Genomic DNA, 17060 nt, shown 5'->3' with positions numbered 1-17060 from the left:
CGCCAAGGCAACTGGGCGTCACGTAGCGCCCCGTTGTCATGGCAATGCCTCGGCGCCATTTGACGTCGGGCGGCCATGTTGACGTGGATTCTTAGGGAGGGGTGGAGATGCCGCCGACCTGGAAAAACAGCAGAAAAGGATTCTGGATACTGGCATGTAAGCCACCCCTCTGGCATCAAAAGGGTTAAAAGCAACACCGCGACAATTTTAACCCCATCTCTCATGGGAGAACACACAATGCAACTGCGTCACAGGCCCCCCCCCCCCCCCCCACCCCCCCGGCTGAACAAATAACATACAAGTCAATAAACAAAGTGCTTTTGAAATATTGTTTTTTGACATTTACATTTAAACCCACACGGGCACAGAACGTACGGTTCCTTGCATGGAGGTAAATAGAGGGATGCATATTCACAGCTATTAAATATTGTTTAAAAAAAACAAACCATTTCACTTAAGTATGTGGGATTGGAAGTTGTGTTGGTTTTTTTCCCCCCCTCTTTAACACTTCGTTGACGAGGCCAGAAAGAAAGTCTGAAATATCTGGGGAAATGGTAAAAAACAGTATGTGAAACACTGAGGCCTAAAAAAGAAGGGGGAAAAAAGCTCAATTAGGGGAATGATCAAAACCTTCATATTATTCCCATCATCAGATTTAAAAGCCTCTCTTTAGGAAAAGTCGTCTTCGTTTTTCCATATTTGCTGTGATAGGCGGCTGCAATGCATTGTTTATAGACACGCCTCGGCAGCAAAGGGTTCACACACATCTAGGATAATGGCAATAGATAGTTTAAATGGAGTGTACTCTCTCCAAGTAAGGTGTAAAGCTCGGTGGCAGTCTGGCTAGCAGTGTGCGCTCATTTGCATATCTCTTCCCAGAATCCTTGGCTGCAGTGGAAGCACTGTAGGCCAAGAGATAATGGGGGAACTGCAGGGTTGTAGACCTGTCTTGAGACCTAAATGTGCTCACTACGTAGTATCTTGATTTGCTGGACGATGGAGGGTTTCTGTCTCTCTTTTTTTTACCCACCATAACTTACATAACGTATGTTCAGGACCTGTAGGGTATTTTATAAACCACCTGAGCTGCCACCAGAATAAACCAATCCTTTTTTTTTTCCGTCTCGCATCACGCACAAGAAACTCAAGTTCTGTTCATTTGTCAAAAGATGTTCACTCTGCTGAAGTCTGAAGCAATGTTCTCATTTTGACAGTAAAAGGGAGGGGGAATGATGGTTCAGAGACTTCCACGCGGATTGTACCAAGCAGCCTCTCTCCGAAGAACTCGCCGACACCGACGTTTCCCAATTAACTTCCATGGAATGGTCTGTACTCTGTTTTATTGCTATACTGTAGATAAAAAATCAATGGAACCCATTCGATTTAGGTGAAGGTTTGCAAAGTAAAACCATGTCTTGACACGTCTCGGCCCAGTCATCCTTCAGCCCTATACAGTATTAGAGCAGAGGAAGCACAAAGCAATGTACATGGAATTTTAATGGTTCTTTCGGGATTTAGGACGTCCCACAACTTGTCATACTCAAGCCCGAAAACGTAACTACTGACAAGCACAGTGACATTTTACAGACACACAGAGAACATGTTGGAGTAATTTGCAGATTAAATAATTGGGGCCGGGCTATCTCAGAATATTCACTATATCAGCCATTTCTAAGTCAAAAACAATTCATTGTAACGGCGCTTACTTAGTGAATAGTGTCCTATAATTTAAAATGTAAAATATCATTTATAATATAATAAAGTGACAAAAATACAATATTTTGAACTGTGATCAATTAGTGAATATATTATCATTAATTAAATCCACCACCCTGTGTAAGGTGCTAATTGAAAAGATACTCAAACCCCTTTTCAAAAGACTGTTCTCTTAGTCTGTTGGATCCCAAAATTCTTCAAAAGTTCAGGGGAGCGCCAGCGTTCGCGTCACCGTCATGAAAGAAAACAACAGAGACAGCATGGTGTAGTACGATTTCAACCCGAATGGATACTAAATAAGTGAAAAATATTCCACTCACACTTTCCTCCTTTTCATTAAAGCAGTACAGAGATACTCCTCTCTCAGGAACTCCACATGTGTAAACCCCTTTGGTAATCCTTTCTTTCCATCCTTGGTTGGTATGCCCAGGAAATAATGAAAAAAATACGAATTGCGCAGTATATCTCAAATTGTATTCAAATGACAATAAAAGCATACAGATGTACACTCACATTCAGTACATATTGGCAGTTCGTGGTACGAAATCCCGACTGATGTTCAACCTATTCACCGGTACACACACTGTGAGGCTCACTTCCGCGTCTCGGCTCTCATCTACGTCACTTCCGGCTGAGTGAAGTTGAGGGCGGAAAGGCTGTGTAGGAAGGTCTCCGGCTGCTAGGACTCCGCGTCGCGAATGTGCAATGGATGAACACTGATTCAACGCGTTTCGTCGGTACGACTTCTTCAGGAACCTCATTCCTGAATGAGACGCGGAAGTGAGCCTCACGGTGTGTGTACCGGGGAATAGGTTGATCATCACTCATCTGGTGCCCTGATTCAATGAGATCTCTCGTCGCAAGTCTTTTGAATCTCCATTCCAGTGACTTAGGAAATTGTGCTGTAATATATGGCCTCAATAAATCTCGTCCATCTTACTATCTGAAGTGTAACCGTCATCTTTCCCAAAAGGCTCATTCAATCCTTTCTTGCTTCTGCTCAATGGAATCAGCACCTTCATAAATGCCCTTGGGGAACATAGCTGGTCCGAAAGGTGAGGCTGTGTCTGGCTTGTATTGTATTTAAGTGTTTTCTACTGCAAATCTTAACCCTTGATGCGGTCTTGTCACAGCTATGTGTAAAAATGCATCTTTGAGATCTATGGAAGCTAACCCTTTTGTATTGTCTGTATAATAGATCTTAGGGACTCCATCTTAAATTGTTACCCTTAGGAATGAATTGACCCAAGACCACTCTGGACACCCCAGAGGTAGTCTTTACTAGGAAAAGTGTTGAGTATCCACCTTTTTTCCTTTCCATCTATGGAACTTTTACAATCACCTTGTTCTGTTGTGAATTCCTTAATGTTTGCCTTATAAAGCATCTCATCTCTGCTTTTTGAGGGACTCGATAGTAAACATCTGTTTTTGGCCCATAACAGAACTCCATGTGGTAAGAAGTTGAAGGACCCCCCAGTTTCATTATCGTTGGATCCCAAACTGTCCTGAATGAAGCCACTCTTCCTCCTACTGGGAACTGTTGGACTCGCCTCATTTCAGAAGGGTCTTCCTCTAAATTATGCTCTTTTACCTCTGGAGCCCCGAAACAGACAGCAGTCTGTCTTGAATAAGGTCTTCCCGGCCGATTGCAATTCATCCTGAGGCCAGATCTTATCAGGCTAGTATCCCGAGTAGTAGGGGTGTTTGAATCTCCTCTCCTGTGGAAGGAAATAACTTTTTCCTCTTGACAAGATTATATATTGTCCACATCTCTTTCCAAACAGGAATTGCCCTTTGAAGGGTAACATACATAACTTATTCTTAGAGGCCGCGTCCAACCTTCTATGGCCTCAACTATAGGGCTCTCCCAGCGGCTACTAATAAAGCCATGGATCTTGATGTTAGTTGAACTGCGTCAAAAGATGCTTCTGCCGCATAACCTATGGCTAGTTTTATCAAAGCGAACCCCTTTTCCAGCGCATCAATATTTGCAACCCTGATACGGAGACCGTGGCAACTACAAGTTTACATGCCGCCCCCGTTGTTACAAAGGACTTCCTCAGGACGGTTTCAAGTCTCCTCTCCACTCCTTCTTTCAATGAGATGGCGTCATCTTCCCGGGCGTCGTTCCCCTGGTAAACCTCCGCATTAACCTTTGGTGGTCTCCCAAGTCTGCGCACCTTCAGCTGAAAAGGGATACATCTTATAAAATGTTCTGGGGGGGGGGGGAAATAACCCATGTCTGGCTGGATCCTCTCTGGTTCCATCATATCCTTATGCCTTATGGAGAGGAACCATATTTTCGTCTGCGTCTCTCTCAACAGTCCACCCCTTTGGAAATGGAGGACCCGGGAGAAGAATCCCAATGCCTCTCGTACTGCCTTCATTAACGGCGCTATTAACTCCATGTCAAACAGTGTATCTTCTGGATCCAAAAGGAGTCCAAACGCTCCTCCTCAGATTATATGTACCTCCGGTTCCTCTAATGAAGAACCTCGTCTGTACAGACTTGTCTGCGATGTTATCCTTTTCAAAGGTCCCTTATTTGCCTGCAATACTAGTACCGTCTCCACTGTCTGCGACACAGTGTCCTTCATCCACTGGAAAAAGGTATTCATTTGATCGGGAGCCGAAACTGCTGCAGATTTTAAAGGCAGTCTTCACAACTCCTTCCCCTCTCATGCTGCACAGATCTGTTGCTTCTTGTGATGCAAAGCTACCACGGAGAACGTTGATGTTCCCTCTTCTGTAAGTCCCATGGAGGTACTGCATAACATAAAAACACAGCAACTTCTAAGTTGGCAACGACCCCTTGGCTGTATTGGTCTCCATAGCTGCAGTATACACTTCGTCTCCATCAGAGCTCTCTGCTGCTCTTAGCTAGATACTATATATAGTCCCCACAAGCCTCCGTTAAACCCCTGGCAATCACTACCAATTCTCAACTTGCATCTGGTTTAGCGCACTAGCGTTTTAGCGCAACTGTGCATGCGCACACTTTTCCACGTGGGGTTTATCCCCCGCTGCGCTGTTGAAACGCCTCTGCGGTCCACCGTGGCCACCTGCGGATAGCCGTCTCGTGACGCGACAGCGGAGTAGAGGCTGAGAGAAAACTCATCCGCCCGGCTGAACTACCCTTCTAGTCCTGGAGTGAGCAACCAAATAACAAACCTGCACTGCCGAGGACAGAAATGGGCTCTGCAGGTGAGAGGAGCAGCCGTATATAGCACACCTGCAAACGCTTTCTGCCCTGCTCGGGACTGATGGGCAGAGCCGCCCTTACGTGTCACCGCCGTGACCGATGAACAGGGGAATATACATTGATAGTGGAACTGCAACCCAACAATGTTTAATAGTTTTCTAGGCATGCAGCCCATACCCTAAAGCAGGGATCTTCCACTAGTTCTCCAAACGGGACCAGATCACAAAACATTTAAGGAAGAGAAGGGCCAGAAACGTAATGTAATGTAATTATAGACACATTAAAAAAAAGAAGTAAAAATCATTCCATTTTAACATTTTGTAATCGTTTCTAACATCTGCACCATATTATATTACATTACTTTGAACATACAAGTCAGTTACAATGTGCAAAGCTGCACAGAGCTGCCTAAGCAACTAGAGTTAAATTGGCAGGAGGTCCCCTCGCTGGGCCCCACCCCCCATCAAGGTCCCCTCGCTGGGCCCCACCCCCCATCAAGGTCCCCTCGCAGGGCCCCACCCCCCGTCAAGGTCCCCTCGCTGGGCCCCACCCCCCGTCAAGGTCCCCTCGCAGGGCCCCACCCTCCGTCAAGGTCCCCTCGCAGGGCCCCACCCCCCATCAAGGTCCCCTCGCAGGGCCCCACCCCCCATCAAGGTCCCCTCGCAGGGCCCCACCCCCCATCAAGGTCCCCTCGCAGGGCCCCACCCCCCATCAAGGTCCCCTCGCAGGGCCCCACCCCCCATCAAGGTCCCCTCGCAGGGCCCCACCCCCCATCAAGGTCCCCTCGCAGGGCCCCACCCCCCATCAAGGTCCCCTCGCAGGGCCCCACCCCCCATCAAGGTCCCCTCGCAGGGCCCCACCCCCCCATCAAGGTCCCCTCGCAGGGCCCCACCCCCCTTCAAGGGCCCCTCGCTGGTCCCCACCCCCCATCAAGGTCCCCCCGTGGTGCCCATTTGGCCCACCGGCTGCCAGTTGAACAGCCCTGGCTTAAAGTACACTGCTTGTTACATGTGTGGCTCATGCAGTGGAATACACGACACATATTACTGCAGAGAGTGTGTGTGACAGAAGCTGCAATGATTCGGACACAGATCCACGGACCAGCGAAGAAGCAGTTCTGAGAAATGTATAAAATCACAGCCATCTTTAATAAACCCTGCGTGTAAAACTGCAGGCGCTAAATATTTATATCGGACTGCACCCCGTTTCTGGACATAAAACACGTTTTGTCCCATGCTATAAAAAACAAACACTCTGTATTAAAATCAATTGGCTTTACATCATTTAAATATTGCTTTATTACAGTCCATCCAAACCATGTAAATATAGATATATATATATAATTTTTTTTATTTTCTTTAGATCTTCCACACAAAACAAAGAAGCGAGATGTGCGAGCTTCTCAGCAGAATGTAGTGTTTATACAGGACATATAAATTAGGAGACTGGTCACACGGCATGAGAACAGGACACGTAGGCGAGGAAAAAAAAAACGGGGCAGGCACTCTAATGCATATATAGTGACATTTATTCTCTACGTTTGAAACGTAGAGAATAAGTGTCCCCTTCTATGCATTGGAGAGATATCTAGATATATATTCATATATAGCCGAACACTTTGCAAACCGCTTGAAATCAAAACGTGGGCAGCGGAAGCAAGAAAATACCGGGCCCTGGCAAAGTCTTTGGGCGACGGTGACCGCTGCCGAGATTTGCATTGTCCGGCACAATTGGTGACCCGTTGGGTTGACCCTTTCATGGCCACTGGAAGAAAAGAAAAAAAAGAAGTAGAACCTGCCAAGCAATGCGTCTCAGGCCCCTGCGGCAGCAACAAGGCCGCACCGCCACTTTCCAGCAGCTTATTGTGGTCCTAGCATCTCACAGGAGTTAAAGGACTTTAGGCCAGTAGGGTGACCGCGTCAAACACATCCTGAATACCAAAGTGCCTGCTGTTGGCGCTGGCAAGAGAGGGGAAGAGGTGGGAAGGGGGAAGAGGTGGGAAGGGGTGAGAGCTGGGAGCGGAGGGGGGTGGGGGGAGAAAGAGGTGAGGGGATGGGAGGTCAGAACGCTTTTGCTGCAAATTTATAACGAGCCGATTTTCAACCTGTTCAAAACGGCAGAATCCTCTAACCCAGGTCACTGCAGAACAAGAAAAGCACTTAGCACTCACTACAGGGATTAAAGGATCTTTCAGAGCCGCAGACTATATAAAAACATTGCTGTACCTTACAAATACAGGGCACTGTGACAGTGTATTTGTCCTTTTTAATAGTTACATTTTCTATCACTCATAATATTACAATATCTGTTTCTCTTACAGAATAGTTAGAGGTCGTTTCACTGAATGTTGGTTATTAAAAATAGAATACAGCAAAAGTAAAACAGTGGCTCTCAAATAAAATATCTGCCATTTCCCAAATTTGTCTTCTGGAATTCCCCCCCCCCTCCCCGTGACACCCCACGGAATCACAGGAGCCACAGGCTGACAACCACGAGCCTAGAACTAGCTGTAGGTGACACTACAAACTTCCAATGTGACTTGTGCACCGTCACCGCTCGGCACGACGAAGGGGGATGTAGGTTTCGGATGTGGATTAGGACAAAGCATCTGCTGGTTACCAAACCAAGCCAGAAAGGGTTAAGAGCGGCGAATAATAACAGAGAACGTCATCTAAAACATGAGTTAGGGGAAGATTGCTACCAGGGATGTCATGGAAATAAAAAAGCTGATATGATTTAAAAACAAGCCGTGTTCCTTTGCTTTACACGTGTCAGGGATGAGGGGATCTCACGGCTGCTGTATGAATGAATGTATGTCTTTATTTGTCCTTGCTTTTCCTATGTGCTGTGGCTCTGCTGTAACGACTTCGCTACCTACTGCTTCGCAGTGTTTCCCGACCCCTCCCTGGCCACGCAGGGCGGGTTAGGTAAATAAAAATGACAACGTAGCAGCCCATGTGGCACTATCTGAGGTTACGTTCCACTTCAAAGATGCATCATCCCCAGGGCCTGTCTTGCAGTGCACACTGCCCTGCACACACACACACACACACACTGCCCTGCGTACGCACACACACTGCCCTGCGCACACCTTTAGAGTTTAAAAGTACACAGAACTTTATTAGAAAGCCATAACCTTCCAATACCCAAACAGAATGGGATTCTCTGGCTGGGAGAGAAAGAAAAGATTGAAACCTTACAAACTCCAGATGCATTTCCAGCCGCAGGGGGAGGGGTCACAGAATAATCAATCTCCCGCTGCCAGGGATTAGAACATTTAACTGGTTTAATTTCATTCAATAAAACCAAGTACCCAAATTAGGATCCTAATTAGTTCAGCGCTCGAGGGGCCCGCAACGTACTGTGAAACACACACACACACACACACACACACACAGGATTATTGGGTGGTTGTGGTTTCATGATATACTTTATGACCCACGGTCACCCAGCGTCACCCTTGGGGTGCTGCACGCACACATACATACACACACACACACACACACACACACTTTCCTGCACAAACTCCGCGCAAGAGGCACAAATAAAAGGAAAGTGTCGAGGAGGAGTAAAGGGCATTGCTTGATTGGGAAGATGAACACTGCCCTGTATAATGACGCAGAGTATCTCTGCACACCTGTAGCCTCCATCAGTAATGTTATCCAGTGGTGACGATGCATAATTAAACCGGGTTGACAGAACAAGTGTGCAGAGCAGAAGTATAATGACACAGGCATGGAAAGATGGTACCGAGGGGTGTTACTGTGCCGTGTGCAGCATCACAAAACACACAACTCGAATGTAAAAACATCTTCATTTAATTACGCAGACAAAAGGACCCCTGTGCTGTGACCCAAAGCCATAAATGATGGTGCCATTTTGCTTCTTGGCGCCAGAGCACAACCATTTAAACTTGGCGACAATGTCCCTTGCACACTACTTTTAAAAGTAATGTTCTATTCAGAATACAAATACAGAAGGGATGGAGAATGAATTGATAATTTGTTCTGTAGACAAAGAAGTGGAAAGCAAATATTTGAAATAAGAAGTGTGCTGCTCTGTAAGGACCTGTGGGATTACACCCATGCACTTCTGGTCTCTGCGACAAAAAAAAATGAAGACGTTTTGCCATGAAGGGGAAGCCGTGCGTGTTCTATCCAGACTAAAGCCGGATTTCTGCACCGGTTCTATGACACCGGGCACTGATCCACTGGAGTGGGTTGCAAGGCGTCTTATGATACAGCACTGTTTAGCAAACATGGCGCTAGATGACATGCAGAGCTCACATCCCAGTGAAACGCAAAAGACAAAAAGGGAGTCTGGGACAGACCTCAAAACTTGTAGGTTTCGGAAATGCTTTCCCGACGAGAGAACCCCCCTTGTGATGAGACGGGAATCTCTGCTCTTGTTAACCACCTCCGGCTGCAAAGGGGTTCAATTTGCCATCACGGTACAACTGGTTCACAAGCCTTAAAGCCCCCTTATATAGCCCATTCACGAGATGCTCTACGGCTTAGGTCAATCTGGGCCACATCCACATCATGCTGAAACCTGCCCTGGCTTACCAGGGCAGAGAAAAGCGACAGATACATCAGGGTTGCGCAAAGTTTCCCCCCCCGCCTGCTCTCCTCCCCTGCTCATACCCCCCCCCCCCCCCCCGCCATGGCAACATGACCCGCGGCGTCATCTGACGCCGGGTTACCATGGTGACGCGTCGCCGAAGACAAGGTAGGAGAAAGTTACAGAGGCCTCGCCCTGTCCCCCGGCACTTAATTTAAATGCCTTGCGGGACAGCGCAGGACCTCTGTAACTGCCCCCCCCCCCACCCCCGGCAGAAAATCCCACACACCCCGGTTTGCACACCCCTGGGATACATTATCCACTGCGACTCCTTCACACGTGTAACTAGATCAGTAAAATCAGGACAGGTTTTAACCCCCAAAGAAATCTAGTTTAAGCATGATTATCTCGGGTGAGTTTTCAGGAGACAAATGGCAGCAAACGGGTAAAAAGACATCTCTATGTTCAAATGTGTGAGTGAGTGTGTACACGCCCATACACACACTCACACTCACTTTCTCCTTTTAATATTTGGCAACCAAAACAAATTAAATCCCTGATTGCTGAACAATGGCTAATTTTCTTTAAAACTTTACAAAAAAAAGAAAGAAAAGAAAGTTGCGATTATCCCACTTTCCCGCTGCTGTAGTCACAGTTAGTGAGCAGGAGCTCCGGTGCAAATGGCCAATGTGATGTCCAGATCTGGAGACGTAACAAGGTCCTCGGGGGTCAATAAATATCTGGACAGTCTGTGAAATTTCTATCAAAGTATCTTCCTGTATAGAGCCAGTCAGAAGTCCTGTTGTGCGGGTTACTGCCTTGCTGAAACCATCTACAAGAGAAGCAAGAGAGGCTTTAGGAAGAGACGTGAAGCATGCGACAGACGAGAGAATGTGTACACTTGCGCATAGAAATACACATAAACATAGATATAACTAAATAGACCATGAGAATCTCTCAAAGATAGAAATTAGCGTGAACGCAATGTCTTTTTTTCAACCTATACAGCTACATATTACTATACATTTCTTAAGACACACACGTGTGTGTATATATCCCCATCCTCCCCAGCCCGTGCCTCCCCACTGCTGGATGAAGCCTCCCCAGTGATCTCCCAGGTCCTGCGGTTACAGCCTCTCTTCTCCACGTCGCTCCCACACATTCCCTCATCCCATCCTCTCCAGCCCGTGTCTCCCCACTGCTGGATGAAGCCTCCCCAGTGATCTCCCAGGTCCTGCGGTTACAGCCTCTCTTCCCCACGTCGCTCCCACACATTCCCTCATCCCATCGTCTCCAGCCCGTGTCTCCCCACTGCTGGATGAAGCCTCCCCAGTGATCTCCCAGGTCCTGCAGTCACAGCCTCTCTTCCCCACGTCACTCCAACACATTTTCTCATGGCATCCTCCCATCTTACTTTTGGTCGTCGACTTGGTATTTTGATAGCCTTTGGAATCCAGTCGTATGTGTGTGTATACATGTATATGTATAGCTATAACACACACACACACATTAAATGCCAAACTCCTTAGTTGCAGGTGTACAATGTTGAGGTGTGTAGATTGTCCTGCAGATGGTTGCCCAGTATAGTACCTTGTTCTCCACTCATCGCTGATCCTGGCCCGTTCCCTGCGGGCTGCTCTCTGTTTCTCCTCTAACCGCTCCTTCTCTTTGCTGGCCTGGTCTGAAAGAGCCCAAGTCGCACACGTTACAGGACACCCGCTGTGGAACCGGTCCAACTGCCCCAGCTCAACCCCACACCCCATTACAGATACCGCTCGGTGCACATTTATGGCCAACGGGGACAGAAAACGTACACAGATACTACTACTACTCAATTGCATGGTGGGAATAGGAAGCACGTGAGATAAAGGGATACATTCATAAGCTCAAACAGGGTCAGTAGGAACTAAATCCACAATCTTGTGTATGCAAGATCATTAAACCTCTTTTTGTGCATCAGGAACTACTCTAAAGAACCCTATTACATTGCTGTCAGCACTGACTCCACGGGTGGGGGGATCCCTGTCAGTAATGGCGATCAACAACATCACAGTGATTGGCTCCATCACAAATTGGGAAGTGGCCATGTGCTTCCCAACAGGAAGTTAGAGGGCGGCCACACGTCTTACGGGGAAAGTCCTCTTTTAAAATGCAATATCTGCAGAAGTTTCACTGAACCTCGTACACCACAGAGACCCCAAATTCCAATCGCCAGAGCTATATAAAAAACAAACACTTGTATAAAACCGTTGCTCACCTAGATCCCCGTTTTCCATGCTTCGGATGTCCGGTCGCAGGCGGCAGTCAGTCGGAGCCAGCGTGACTGCGAGGTCTTTGTCCAGCTCGTTAAGAGTCACGGCGAAGTTGGTGAAGTTGTACATCTGGTGGATAAAGAGTCAGTGTGACGGGAGGAGTAAATGTGACCTTAATAAAAGGTCAAGCCTGCCATTACCTGTCAGGATGGTGGTGTGTGTGTGTGTGTGTGTGTGTGTGTGTGTGTGTGTGTGTGTGTGTGTGTGTGTGTGTGTGTATGTGTGTATGTATGTATATATATATATAAAATAAAAAGATCACATGTCTTGGGCAGGTGTGTGCTCATTTGCATGTCATTTCCCAGAATCCCTTGCTGCAGTGGAAACACTGTATGCTGGGTGATAATGGTGAAAGGCAGGGTTGCAGACCTGCCTAAGACATGTGAATGTGCTCACAAGTGATCTTTTTATTTGCTATATGCAATACGGTGGAGGTTTCTTGTTGCCTTTTTCAACCACCATAACTTAAAACATGTGTGTGTGTGTGTGTGTGTGTGTGTGTGTGTGTGTGTGTTTTGTTTTCAGCTGGAATGTTGCCAAGTGGTCTGTGACCTTCCCAATTAACACTTTGCACATAACGGTGTTTGTTGTTGCATTTCCACCCACCAATCAGGGGCTGGATCATATTGCAAACACCTGGGGGGAGGGAGACACAAAGCTAGATCAGATAAGCGTTAGCTCAGAGTTCTTTAGCAGAGGCAGCTGGAAAGAAGCTGTGAGTAACTGGGAGAGGCTGCAGAGGACACTGCAGGAAGAAAGAAAGAGAGGAAATCTCTTTAGTGAGGTCCCTGCTTTTAAGTTTATAGGGTAACCCCAGTTTTCCAGTGTACTGTAAATAGTTGTGGGCATGACCAGTATGCAGCCACGTCACGACCAGTATGCAGCCACGGCACGACCAGTATGCAGCCACGGCACGGCACGGCACGACCAGTATGCAGCCACGGCACAGCATGACCAGTATGCAGCCACGGCACGACCAGTATGCAGCCACGACACGGCACGGCCAGTATTCAGCCACGGCACGACCAGTATGCAACCACGGCACGACCATTATGCAGCCACGGCACGGCACGGCACGGCACGACCAGTATACAGCCACGTCACGGCCACGACCAGTATGCAGCCACGTCACGGCACGACCAGTATGCAGCCACGTCACGACCAGTATGCAGCCACGTCACGGCATGACCAGTATGCAGCCACGGCACGACCAGTATGCAGCCACGGCACGACATGACCAGTATGCAGCCACGTCACGGCATGACCAGTATGCAGCCACAGCATGACCAGTATGCAGCCACGGCACGACCAGTATGCAGCCACGGCACGACCAGTATGCAGCCACGTCACGGCACGACCAGTATGCAGCCACGTCACGGCACGACCAGTATGCAGCCACGTCACGGCAGGACCAGTATGCAGCCACGTCACGGCATGACCAGTATGCAGCCACGTCACGGCACGACCAGTATGCAGCCACGTCACGGCACGACCAGTATGCAGCCACGTCACGGCAGGACCAGTATGCAGGTCCTAACACTGCCTGTGAAATCCTCCCCACTTTGTATGTAGCAGGTGTTTACTGTACATGCACCTGTGGAAGACTTGTCTACTGCGACATCTCTCCTCCATTACAGAGGTAAATGAGAATATTTCCAGATAGTTTTAGGACCTTCAACCGGGTCATGCCTTAGTGAGGCTGCAGGCTCAAAACGCGTTGGCCAAAGCGTTTAACCGAACGCTCCTTACTGAAGAGACGACAAACCGCTAAGTATTTAACTCTGGTAAAACATTGCATGGTAGAGGTAGCCGTGTCGGAGATGAACGCTCGCCTATTAGCAATAACCAATCCATTGCGACTCTGGATGCAGACACACCCGGCCCACTGGGGGTTAAGAAGACATATTTCCTCGCCCCCTGTCTCAGATTCATCCTTATCTGCGGTTTCTGCATCCAAAGTCCTACTGAAATATGTTGACACAAACCAAGCCCTTGTAGGGTTACAATGTTACAATAACAGAGTGTCAGCTCTTTACCAACCAACACCCACTACATTTACAATCTCTGCTCCCTATCCTCACGCCTTGGAGCGCCGGGCACACTTGATGGCTCCCTCACCGATGATGCAAATCTCCCCTACAGAAACCGAGCAGGTAGATTATGACGTAGTAGCTAGTACGTCATGGGTTCCCCTCGAGTGCCGGACCTCATGGCGTAGAAGCTCCGTCCTGGGGAAACCCAAGGTGTGGGCTCATGCAGCTCTCCTGCCCGGGACCCGCCGGCCATTCACGCTCACCTGGATGGAGTTTGCTGGTCGGCTGATGATCCTCCAGAGCAGTTTGCTGCCTGGGATCACTTGTACCGTCTCCTGGACTTCTGGCATGTCGTCCGCCTCGTCGTTGTCAGACTTCACCGCGTCGTCGCCCTGCAGACAAAGTAACATTGTGGCAGGGTGACGCAGAGGCTTCCTGCGGTGTGCGACGCACAGGGAGTGACAACACAGTATAGATTAACCCCGCTACTGCCAGAGGGGCCTGCTCAGATTACAGATGAATAACAAGTGATTAAAAGGGTGTATGCAAGAGGGGGGAGGTGGGAAGGGGGAGGGGGGGAGGTGGGAAGGGGGAGGGGGAGAGCAGTAACAATGCCGTTTACACTTCTTCAAATCAAAATAGATATGCCGTCTGACTGGCCTTTTCCTTTTCTATTCTTTTAGTGTAATTATAAAAGCAGTGAGGCACAACCAGGGGGATGTGACAGCCAGGAGCACCCCGGCACCCCAACCAAGTGTACCCCCCCACCCCCACTAACCAAGCGCCCCAGCGTCACATCGCCTCTGACACCTGTCACTGTCTCTGTCACCAAAATGTAACAATACAAAAGGATACACAAAATGTAACTTCAATCTTAAAAAAACAACAACAACAACAACAACAACAACCCCTGTGCTTGAGATCCGCGAGAGGATTATTTAGCGCAGCTCTTACACCTGGAAGAACACACTTGTATCCAAGCGTCACCTGGATTTTAAAAATGAGATCGGCGGTCGCCATGAAAAAGGGAGATCAAGAAAACCGGCAAAAATAAAAAAAAAGTGGGGGGGTGGGAGTTAAACATGTTACGTTTCTGCTGAAACCCGACACGGTACCGCTGCTTTTTACTGACGCACCACGGCAGGCAGCTCGTCACATCAGCGCGACCTCTCCTCCCTCACCTGTTTGGGTTTTTTGTGCTCCCCCCCTTTCTTCTCGCTTTTCTTGTAGGCGTCGTACGTGGCGGGGTCCACACACCACAAGCACTCGGTCCACTTTCCGTAGATCACACACAGCTTCTTTTTGCTACGTAAAATAAAAATATATAATCGTCATCACAAAAACACACCATACATCGCACAAACCCCGCCATCCCTCTGCAGGTAACATACAACACGCGTGTAACAGAATTTGTGCCCGAATGCCTTCCTGGAGAGAGGAGACAGGCGCGAGCGAGCACAAGTTCTGGGACGCTGCATTTCCAAACTTTTATTATATGTTCTGCAAGTGTGGTTTTATTTTTCATACGCATAATAGTTATCCTGTCCATACCCACTCTGCTGGGTCTCTGCTCCTTGCTCCCACTACCCTTCTTAAAAAATAAACAAACAACAACAAGTTTTTCTCATGCTGATCCCGCTCCCACACAACCTCCAGAGCGACTGCTTGTTCCCAAATTCCCTTCCTTTGGGAACTACATGTGCTGCTGAAGTGCTGCCGAGTTATTTGAAATACTCCCCAACAGCCTCTTTCTTTATCCAGAGAACACACACATTCTTATGCCACGCCGGCTGCAAAGCCATGTAATACACATCCCAGTCGTATTCAACACAGAAGGAAACAGCGGGTATTAAAAGGCCCTAATTATACAGAAACGGCAGAGCGACCCCGGTGACGTCATCGCAGCCGCGCTACATGTGCACTGTGCAGAAGGGATTTGTAGCGCTGCTGCAGGGAGGCGGGGCGCAGTTCATCCCTTCCTGGTTTGCTGAAGATGCGCTGTGATTGGGCCCGTGCAAATCACGTGATGTGGCCGTAGTGTGAAAAAAAAAAATAACAATATCTCAAATATTCTCAAGAGACAAACGCTCTGCAGTAAGTAGCGCTCAGCAGTACGTAGCGCTCTGCAGTACGTAGCGCTCAGCAGTACGTAGCGCTCAGCAGTACGTAGCGCTCGGTATGTGCGCTCTTCCTGGCTTCGTTTCATTTGTTGTTCCGGCGTGCGATGTCACCGGATGGCTCAGCCGTTTTTGGTATAATTGAGGCCTTACGTGTTGCGAGTGCTACAGCAGCAATAAAAGGCAGAATCCCTGCAGAAAACCCCTTCAATTAAAATACAAATCACCTATTTTGGTGTTTGAAGGACACACACACACACACACACACACACAATAAGGCGATTATACATTCGGCGGCTCTGACCACCAATTCCTCCCTCATTAGCCCAGTTTCACTCTGCCTCTAACCTCTCCTGCGTCTCCCTCCCAAACTGCCTCCTACGGGCTCATTACAGGACAGTGACCAAGATTGATGCGCTCTCCAAAGAGAGAAAGTTCAACTGCTCCAATTAATTCATTGTGCACTGAAATGTATTTTGGCCTGTCAGAGGCGCCCGGTCCCCTCGCTGGCAAAGGGGAGCAGGGGGGAAATTAGCACGAGAGCTGTCCGGGCAAGTGGAGGAGGGGGGGGGGGGGGGGAAACTACTACATCCGTTTATCTGTGCTGGAATTGGGAGCCAGGACACACTGCTTAGCATTTATACATGGAAGAGCCTGAAAAGAGAGAGAGAGAAAAAGAAAGAAAGAGAGAGAGAAAGAGAGAGAGAGAAAGAGAGAGAGAAAGAAAAAAAAGAGAGAGAAAGAAAGAGAGAGAGAAAAAGAAAGAGAGAGAAAGAAAGAGTTGAGAGAAAGAGTTGAGAGAGAGAGAAAGAGAGAGAGAAAAAGAAAGAAAGAGAGAGAGAAAGAGAGAGAGAGAGAGAGAAAGAGAGAGAGAAAGAAAGAAAAAAAGAGAGAGAAAGAAAGAGAGAGAGAGAGAAAAAAAGAAAGAGAGAGAAAAAAAAGAAAGAGAAAGAAAGAGAGAGAAAAAGAAAGAGAGAGAGAGAAAAAGAGAGAGAGAGAGAGAGAAAAAAGAAAGAGAAAGAGAGAGAGAAAGAGAGAGAGAGGAGAGAGAGAAAGAGAGAGAGAGAAAAAAAAGAAAGAGAGAGAGGAGAAAAAAAAGAGAGAGAGAGGAAAAAAAAAG

At 47.9% G+C, this 17060-nt stretch overlaps 1 protein-coding gene across 1 annotated transcript in view; it reads right to left on the bottom strand.

Moving 5' to 3' along the window:
* Positions 1–6047: 6047 nt before the first annotated feature.
* The window catches only part of OSBPL2 (oxysterol binding protein like 2), a 61693-nt gene continuing 50680 nt past the window's right edge, over positions 6048–17060 (bottom strand). The window contains 5 exon segments of the mRNA XM_075571416.1: positions 6048–10310; positions 11069–11159; positions 11736–11859; positions 14087–14215; positions 15005–15128. Of these exon segments, the coding sequence (XP_075427531.1) occupies positions 10208–10310; positions 11069–11159; positions 11736–11859; positions 14087–14215; positions 15005–15128 (571 nt within the window). The 3' untranslated portion in view covers positions 6048–10207.

The sequence above is a fragment of the Ascaphus truei genome, chromosome 15, assembly GCF_040206685.1.
Source record: "Ascaphus truei isolate aAscTru1 chromosome 15, aAscTru1.hap1, whole genome shotgun sequence".
NCBI classification, from domain to species: Eukaryota; Metazoa; Chordata; class Amphibia; order Anura; family Ascaphidae; genus Ascaphus; species Ascaphus truei.
Note: the sequence above shows the minus strand (reverse complement) of the source record. Positions and strands in the feature narration are given on the sequence as shown.